At 34.5% G+C, this 10129-nt stretch overlaps 1 protein-coding gene across 1 annotated transcript in view; it reads left to right on the top strand.

Annotated features, from left to right (window-relative positions):
* Positions 1-8849: 8849 nt before the first annotated feature.
* Positions 8850-10129, top strand: part of LOC106460982 (ganglioside GM2 activator-like) — a 10777-nt gene continuing 9497 nt past the window's right edge. Inside the window, exon 1 of the mRNA XM_013920751.2 lies at positions 8850-9172. Within this exon, the coding sequence (XP_013776205.1) occupies positions 9011-9172 (162 nt within the window). The 5' untranslated portion in view covers positions 8850-9010. The remainder of the gene's footprint in view (positions 9173-10129) is intronic.

Genomic DNA, 10129 nt, shown 5'->3' with positions numbered 1-10129 from the left:
CAATACTTGCGCTAAAACAACACTGTAACGAACGAACGTTAACTTCAACAATACCCTGTGACTGCAGTTCAATTACTCACTATCTACACACACATTACCTCCGTCACGTTGTCCCCTCTTATATATACCCGACTACCCTATCTAGTAAATACTAGAGCATTCCTGAAAGAACAAGATAGTTCTAGAACTTAGAGGGCGCCACATCAGTCACGTGACCTCGATGACGCAACAGTATTTAAAGAATTTCTTTCACCCAAACTTTTATCATCCTTTCTGATGTACTAATTTTCTGTTTCACCAACTTTCTTGATCTTCTAAATCTCCCGTCGGCCCGGCATGGCCAGGTGGTTAAGGCACTCGACTCGCAATCTGAGGGTCGCGGGTTCGAATCCCCGTCACACCAAACATGCTCGCCCTTTCAGTCGTGGGGGCGTTATAATGTGACGGTCAATCCCACTATTCGTTGGTAAAAGAGTAGCCCAAGAGTTGGCAGTGGGTGGTGATGACTAGCTGCCTTCCCTCTAGTCTTACACTGCTAAATTAGGGACGGCTAGCGCAGATAGCCCTCGTGTAGCTTTGCACGAAATTAAAAACAAACAAACAAACAAATCTCCCGTCATACCAGTCAATTTAAATTTATGATGCTTTTCTTTAATTTTATCTCTTATAATATTTGTGAGGCAACCTGGTTTTTACTTGCAGCCACCATTTTCCTTCTATAAGGAATTTGTTTACCTTGAATATTTAAAAATTTCCACATCTGATCAGTGTCTCCAAAAAACTCAGCTGCCCAATTCACAACAGATAATTCTTGTCGCGTGCCTTCAAAATTTGCTTTTTTTTTTAAATTAGTAACCAAAATATCATTATTCCTTATCTTCATATACAGCAAAACATTAAACCTAATAGAGCAATGATAACTTGCACCCACATGTTCCCCACTTTCCACCCTCTCGATCATTTCTATATACGTGCGTGCTTGTTAATTGTGTAATAGTGGATCAGTACGTTTATTGATTAACTCCAGATCAATGATTTAAGTAAAAGTGTTAAGTTGGTATTTCTGATAATCTTGTAGTTTCACTCAGATGCTTGTTAGCAAACGTTTAGGAGGGTCAAACTTAACTTATTAGCAACGATTATAGTTAAAAGAAATCACTTACTGTTTCCATTAGATTTGATTACATGTATAACAGGATAGTTTCTATGCAGACACATCTTCGTGAGATTCATGCTTGGCATAATGAACGTTAAACGTTTTGGCTAGAAATTTAAATTCACTGAAGTTTTTGTTGACGATCAAACTAATTTTAAATTTGACTGATTATTGGTGTGAATATATCGTTTGTTTTTTATGCAAAGGTAAACAGTGGGGTGTCCGCCGCGGGGATCTAATCCTCAATTTTGTCGTTTTAAGTTCTGGAGAGCAAACACCGCTTTTATGATGTTAGTTACTTTCATAAACAGACATGTACAGTCCTGTACGCAAAATGTTTGAGAAGGGGTTCTAATTTGTGAGATTAAAAGCCATAAACAGCATGCTACGGGGAGGCGGGTCTATTTGTGAAAAATAGGTGCTATGAGATCAAACCTGGAAGTAGTTTTGCATGAAATATAGCTTAAACAATTGCATTCCCGTCAAAGACAGAATCTGTAAAATGCAGCAATCCCTTGTCGTTTATAAATATAATTTTTCTCTGCTTGGAGAGCTACATTGATTTCACTACCAGCTATCTCCGACAAAGGATTGTAGAACATCGCGCTTCTTCCATCTGTAACAACTCACGTGTTTTGCAACATGCTATGAAATGTGACTGTGATATTCATTTTGACATTCTATACAAGGCAACAGACGAAAGAACGTTAAGATTCAAAGAGACTGGTCATAATAGTATTTATGTATAGCATTTGTACTAATAAAAATGATTTAATGTTTTTAATCGGATATATATTTATACCTATTGTTATACTCTTAACGATAGTTGTTCGTTATTTTTCTGAAACTTAATTTTTCGTTAGTTATTTTGAAAAGTAGACGAATACATTGTATTTTCCAAGTTATACTTTATTAGTTGGTTTTTAACTGTAGACTTCGTACAGTAGTGATCTCAAAACTTAGTTCAATTAACAGACTTGTAAAATAATAATAATAAAATGGAAACACTTCATTCCAAAAACACTTTGCCTGGATATATTTCAAATATTTTTATAATGGTTGTTGTTGAATAACCATCGCTTTAGTAGCCTTTATACTGCCATCTATTGTCCAATTTCATAATTATACTCTAATTAACATATTAGAGTGATCTCCATGACGCTTAAATCTAATGTTATTATTACTTATCCGAATATGATGAACCAGAAGTTGTTGCATTTTACGTTAATTTACAAACATCGCCTTATTCATGGTTTTGACACGTTTTTAAATTTTAAAGAATATGCAAACTAAATGTAAGTAAGGAAGAAAGAACGGAATTTATTTTATAAACATTGTTTTTCTATTGCAGACTTTCCAATGTGCAATTGTAATATAATTCTATCATTTACTTGTCGTAACTTACTTTTGTAATAAATTCCACTAAGCCTTCGTTATAGCTATTGAATGTATATGTAGATGAAACTTCTTAAGTTGTATTTATAAAATTACTATGCTTTATTGAGAAGGTAGTTCTTATGATCCTTCATAGATGACGCCACAAGCTATTTCGTGGAAATAATTACAAACATTTACTGTAAAATTTCCAAAAGTTACTAAAATGTTCTGTGTCTGTTAAGAATATGTAGAGTAATGTAAAATGATATTCAGTAAGATTAGATATACGGTCGTGAAATAGTAACTAAAGCTGAAAGTCTGCAACGAGGAAAAGCGTTAGTAAAGAAATTAAAAGGAATGTGAGAAAGAAAAAAAACATCCACGGTTAAATTGTTTTTCTAACGATTTTTAGGTCTGTCGTTTTTCAGTACTTAACCGGTTTTCAGCGCTGAAATCATAACATTTTAGGAAACAATGGGGATGTAAATTTGGCAACATTTCGAGTGCTGACGACAAATTATCCATCACGTAATACACCTGCAAAGAAAATAAAAACTAGGTTCGAAGATGAATAAGTAATTCGTAATCAAAATCTAACGTCTGTTAAGGAAACTTCAGTTCTATTTCTTTATATAGTTTAGTGTAATATCTACCACGCGCGTGTCGAAATCGACTGATAGCTTCCTGTCGCGCCCCCATCCCCAGTGGCACAGCGAAATGTCTGCGGACTTACAACGCTAGAATCCTGGTTTCGATAACCGTGGTGGGCAGAGCACAGATAGCCCATTGTGTAGCTTTGTGCTTAATTACAAACAAATAAACAAAAAGCTTCCTGTTATCGACGTTTGTTAAACGGTTTACCATGTGCTACACAGCCACACTTAATATTTATATTTGGTTTACCATGTGTAACACAATCATACTTAATATTTATATTTGGTTCACCATGTGTAACACAATCATACTTAATATTTATATTTGGTTTACCATGTGCAACGCAATCATACTTAAAATATATATTTGGTTTACCATGTGCAACACAATCATACTTAATATTTATATTTGGTTTACCATGTGCAACGCAATCATACTTAATAAATATATTTATATATGTTTGGTTTACCATGTGCAACGCAATCATACTTAATAAATATATTTATATATGTTTGGTTTACCATGTGCAACGCAATCATACTTAATAAATATATTTATATATGTATAGTTTACTATGTGCAACACAAGCATACTTAATATGTATATTTGGTTTGTGGGTAAATCGGTGGTTATCAAATATTCGGAGAACGAATTGTAACTTCATTTAAATCAACAAAAACATCGGAATCACGTGTTATTTCTTCGAATACGATGGCTTGGATTTTGACAAAGTGTATGGGTGTTTTTTTTTTAATTTGGCTGTAATTAAACAAAAGGTTATTTTGACCAGATATTTTCGTGCGACAAATACTCGTATGTTAGTCGTTACTTGAAATGTGCTCTTTGTAAGTGTATAAAAAAATGTCTGGATTTTGCGCTGTTTTCGTTGTTCTACAAGACGATTTGGGTCCAGGTAGAGAAAGCACTTTGTGCCTAATTACGTTCAAATACGTGTAATCGATTGTTCCACACACATCTTAAACTATCAACACTTGTGTGACTAGATTGTTAGGTCGAAATTTATTCTGATTGTTCCACACACATCTTAAACTATCAACACTTGTGTGACTAGAGACGTTTTGTGAAAAATATGTACGTGATGGAGAAAAATGGATATCATTTTTCAGATTCAGCGTACAAGAATTACCAAAGAACATGTAAAATGTTCAAGACAATAAAACAATCTTAGGACTGTTTAGTAAAAACCAGACACAATTTAACATACTTTGTAATGTCATATAATTACAAGCGGGATCCAGCCTAATCTTTTTTTTTTTTTTTTGTCTATTAATAACTTTAACATCAAGTGATGGCGAAGTAAATATGTATAGTTGTACAGAACTTTCCGGACGAGTTTTGACGGCAAAAGATGAATGATGTGCTTTTTGTAAAACAATAATACAAAGCAGGACTTAGTTGTTTAATTGTACAAGCAAGCACAGAAGTAGATAGAAAATAAATTCTGCGTTCTTAATCAGAATAAATTTCGACCTAACAATCTAGTCACACAAGTGTTGATAGTTTAAGATGTGTGTGGAACAATCAGAATAAATTTCGACCTAACAAATAACGCAAATACATAAAAGAAAGACCACTACACATAGTTTTGAGACTAAAAGACGTAGATTTCACACACAAAAAAATCAGGATGAATGAGGATTTATATTCGTTTGACATCAAAGTTCTTCCATTTTCTTCAGATTGTTTTTGTATTTTTGTTAACAAACATAATGGTAAAAAATGTTCATTGTCGTAAACGAAATAATAATTTGATCTAAGTAAGAATTTTTTCTTCCCGATTTATAAAAAAAAATCCTTATGTGATAGAAAAAATATATTATTTTCGAAATCTGCATAGCTGAATTATGGACAATCCGTTATTAAAACCAAAACAACTTTTATGAAGTTTAAATTCGCAGGCCTGTACTGTTGATTGCATAATGTCGTTCGTATGAAATTTCCAGTGTCCTCTATCGGTATAACGAGAAAACATTAAAATAGGTTAACGAGAATATGAAAAAAAACCTATCAAAACTCATTTTTGTTTTCAATAATACAAACACCGAAAGGATAATGAAGCAAGTTTTTAGAAACTAACTGTCACTTCAAACTAAAGGCACTTTATGGTTTTCTGTTGTAATCTGAATACTAAAGTTTTGATTGTCTTTATACTGCAAGTATAGTTTTCAGTGTTATAGTCTGAATGATGTGTGACTACACTGACTGTGAATCAAGGGTATTTTATGATGTCCTCTGTCGTTCGAATCTTATTTGATTATAAAATAAAGTCACTTTATGATTCCATGTTTCAGTCTGTATTATATTTAGGTATATTGAGTGTGATTTAGGGGCACTCTATGGTGTCTTGTTGTAGTCCGAATACTAAATATTTTATTGTTTGACAATGCATGTTAAAGTATTTTATATCCTATCGTAGTCTGACTATATATAAATTAAGGGCACTGTATGATGTTCTGTTGCAGTCAAAGTACTAAAGACAATCGTGATATGATAATACTCGTATGAGCAATTTTCAAAGACACTTTATGGCGTCATATTGTTGGCGGAATACGTTACAATACATAACAAACATACGCAGACCGTGTAAGTTGGGAAATTAACTCCAACGCTAACTGACTAACTAATTGTGCTAATAATGAGTTAATTACTACTGTTTTTTATATTTTAAATATAATATTTCAGAATTACTATAAACACACACGCATTAACCACAATATTAGGACCCCCCACACATTGTAGGCCACTCCATTTATTTGCAATTGCAAAGTAGACTAACCATATGTAGTGTTTTGTAATTGCATGAACCCTATTAGTCAGGCAGTCTAAAAAGACAATGGGTAAGAACAAGGATATTACAGAGTCTTGAAGGGAGTATGACAATAGGTGCCTGTCTAACAGAACCGTCTTTCAAAAAAAATACCGTTTATTTCACTAAATAGTTCAAATATATCTATCATCATACATTATCAACAGTGTCAATTAAAAGGGAAATACATTTACATGTCTACTGCTTTCATGATAATGAAATTTGCACAAATAATACAAATTAGCTGAGTAAGTAGTATGTCAGAGATACAACTTGGAAGTCCCGAGTACGTCAACAGTAAATTTCCAGACTAACAATGTTAAAATTCAAATTTTGACTCCCCACGATAGACAGAACGAAGAAAATCCATTGAGTACCTTTGCTCTAAAAACAAACAGAATCTACCACCCTTCATCAGTGGCTTAGTGGTAAGTCCAAATGCTTATTATGTTAAAAATTAGGTTTTGTTAACCGCGGTGAGCACAGAACAGATAGATCGTTGTTATGCTTTGTGCTACAAACACGCAACTTGGACATTTATTTCCCAATTAAAGGTTTAATTGTACATTTAAATATGATTTGAGTTGAAATCGTATTACGTCATAAGTCACTTGAGTGATACTTACACTGATGCTTTCTTGTTGCGTTTGTACCACTCATTTCTTTCCTCGCTCAGCTGCAATGAGAAGTACTTCGCCACACAGGCACAGCGTATTTTAGAAAAACCTTAATTACAAAATATTCACTGTTAATAATTTTATCCCTAATCATATCTAGGTAATAGCTAAAGACAGTCATTGTCGAATAAAGCTCACATAACGTATGACCAGTTGCATTCCAAACTCACACTTTAGCTACAGTACTACATAAGTTGAGATATGGTGTAACAGTATTGTCTCTTGCCGCTGCTGTAAATATCTGTATATCGTTACAAGAAGCCAGTTTCATTGCATTTTACAGCAGAAACTCTACACCATCGTGCAAGGAGTTTGGTTTGGTTTTGCTACACTTATTAACAGTACAAATCTTGAGAAAACTGGCTGGTTTGGTTTTGCCACACTTATTAACATTACAAATCTTGAGAAAACTGGCTGGTTTGGTTTTGCCACACTTATTAACATTACAAATCTTGAGATTATTTGTGTTAAGAACAGGTATTATCGTCCATCATTTAGAGATGAGAAAGAAATAGGTGAGGGAAGGTGCTAACTTGACCTGCCAAAATATTTTGTTTTTGAAACCAATTACGTGATGTTAAGCTAATATTGTTTTAGAGCAAAATCACATTGGGCTATCTGCTGTGTCCATCGCGGGGAATTGAACCCCGGATTTTAGCATTGTAAGTTTTTTAAATTGCCGCTGACTTACAGGAGGACAATTAAGCTAAGAAATTATTGTAAAAAGGAATTTCAATGATAAACTATATATTTTAGAATATAAAATAATTGCATTTAATGTGATATACTTTTTTATTTACAGTTTCTTTGGACGGCAAAAACATTCTTCTGTAATAATATTATGATGCTATTAATTACACAACTATTTTAGTAGGTAGAAACCCTTGAACCTGTATTTCTAAAAGTACCTTCTTTACACGAGAGGCCCGGCATGGCCAGGTTGTTAGGGCGCTCGTCTCGCAATCTGAGGGTCGCGGGTTCGAATCCCCGTCCCACCAAACATGCTCGCCCTTTCAGCCGTGGGGGCGTTATAATGTGACGGTCAATCCCACTATTCATTGGTAAAAGAGTAGCCCAAGAGTTGGCGGTGGGTGGTGATGACTAGCTGCCGTCCCTCTAGTCTTACACTGCTAAATTAGGGACGGCTAGCGCAGATAGCCCTCGTGTAGCTTTGTGCGAGATTCAAAAAACAAAAAAAAACAAACAATCTTTACACGAGTGCTGAGAAAAAGTTGTTAATCTCTCGTATAGTTTTCGGATTTATGCTTTAGTTGCAGTGAATTTTCAATATCAATATACTGTTCATTTTGATACTTTATTTTCCTACCAATGACCTTATCACTTGCTCTGTAGTGATCTCGTTTGACTGACGTTGGTGGTAAACGACCGTTATTCGTCTATCATGCAATCTGAGAGTCGCGGGTTCGAATCCCCGTCCCACCAAACATGCTCGCCCTTTCAGCCGTGGGCGTTATAATGTGATGATCAAGCCCACTGTTCGTTGGCAAAAAAAGTAGCCCAAGAGTTGACGGTGGGTGGTAATGACTAGCTGCCTTCCCTTCACTGCTGAATTAGGGACAGCTAGAGCTGATAGTCCTCGTGTAGCTTTGCGCGAAATACACACCAAATTGTCTGTCATTATAACTGGCTTTCTTTTTTATAAGAATATACATTATTACAACATCTTTATATTTTTCTAGATGTAGAATTAGGCTAAGATGAGTGTTGCATACGTTTTATGAAATCTATCACGTGATTCCTAAAATAAGTTTATAGACAGAGAGAATAGAAACGCTCAAATGCGCAAGAAAGTATTGGCACTTTACTTGTTCCTCGAGCATATTACTACTCATACACACATGTCTGTTTCAAAAGGGAAGTTTTTGTTGTGTTTTTTTAACACACACCAGTAAATAAAATAATAGTTTTTTTTTTTCCTGGACTGATTTAGTAAAATACAATTACAACTTTTGTGTGTGTGTGTGTGTGTAGTTAGACAGACTTGTGTGTCCTGTGGACTATTTTACAAATACAGTTATGTGCTTCTAGAGACTGTTTGAATCGGCTAGATGCTTTCGGTTGCAATACACCTGCCTAGATACAAGATAACATTCCGAGTTACGGGCTGGTGGGTTAGTGGGCCACTTATATAAGCCAACAACGTATTACAAACAGCTTATATAACTACGTCACTCGTGTAGTTCTACTGGTTGCAACCTGGTGCTTAAGTCGATTAGTTTAGACGACCACAAATTAGGTCTGTAATAACCGCCAAAAGTTAAGCCTTTTAGTTATCTTCATTAAAAAAGAATTATCTTGATGTCAGGGCATTTTGTTCCAGTAGTTTTGATGGTGATGGTAGTGGGTTTGGGTGTAGTAAAGCCAGCCCACGCAGAAGCTACTGACACCTGGACAGGTTATATACAGGATCAAGCTTTACGTTTTGCTTACCATCTGAGTAGCCATTCTGTTGAGAAACGGGTACGTTAATTTCTGCTACAGGCAGATTTGGTTGTTACTTTTTCATGTTCACGTATGTCGATTTTACCATACAGTTAAAGTAAAAATCCCTATGAATTTTAATTCGGATAAGCTCATATAATGAAGTTTGCAAAAGCTATTATTATTAATCTTTATTTGCTGTATATTTATCGTATTGCTTTTCGTTCACTGCTAACCCCATTCTGAATGTCATGAAATCGGCTTACTCATTTTTGTATTAATTTTTAGTCACTTTGAATAGATAATAAGAATAATGATTTATGGCTAGCCTAAATATCATGAGCTGATCTGATCTCATGAGTTGTTATTAGGATTACGGTCGAAAAAACTCTTAAAAATAATTCGTGAAGACTGAACGAATGCAGTCTAATGTTTGCATGTTTGTTGTGAAGCACAAACCTACACAATAGGCTACTTGTGCTCTGCCCACCGCGATTATTAAAACCCGAGTTTTAGCCTTATAAGCCCATCGACTTTTCCGCAGAGCTATCGGGGGCGTCTATTGATTGAGCTTTGTAATAAGTTGTGACTTATTTATCATTTAGTTAATCGTTTGTTTGTTGTTAAGTGCAAAGCTACACAATGGGCTATATGTGCTGTGCCAATCACGTGTATCGAAACCCGGTTTTTAACTAGACAATTTTTTATTGTAGTTCTTCACAATTTTAGTTTTTCTTCTTCCAAAAGTATTTTAAACCATACCTTAGAAACTAGGTCATATCTAGATGTAGATATATGTTTTGATAGATATTAACATACCGATAAGTTTACACTTAGTTTAATTGATTTGAATTTTGATTCATTTTTATGATCACCCCTAGTTTAGAAGTAATTTGCATTGGCACACTATTTTATTCTTCCTTAGAGAGTTCTCACAGGCACTTGAAATTCTTATAGGCAGGATTAGAGTAAATCAATCCATGAGATCTTTTTTTT

Source organism: Limulus polyphemus, unplaced genomic scaffold (genome assembly GCF_000517525.1).
Source record: "Limulus polyphemus unplaced genomic scaffold, Limulus_polyphemus-2.1.2 Scaffold36, whole genome shotgun sequence".
Classification (NCBI taxonomy): domain Eukaryota; kingdom Metazoa; phylum Arthropoda; class Merostomata; order Xiphosura; family Limulidae; genus Limulus; species Limulus polyphemus.
This window is presented reverse-complemented; position numbering and strand designations above follow the sequence as displayed.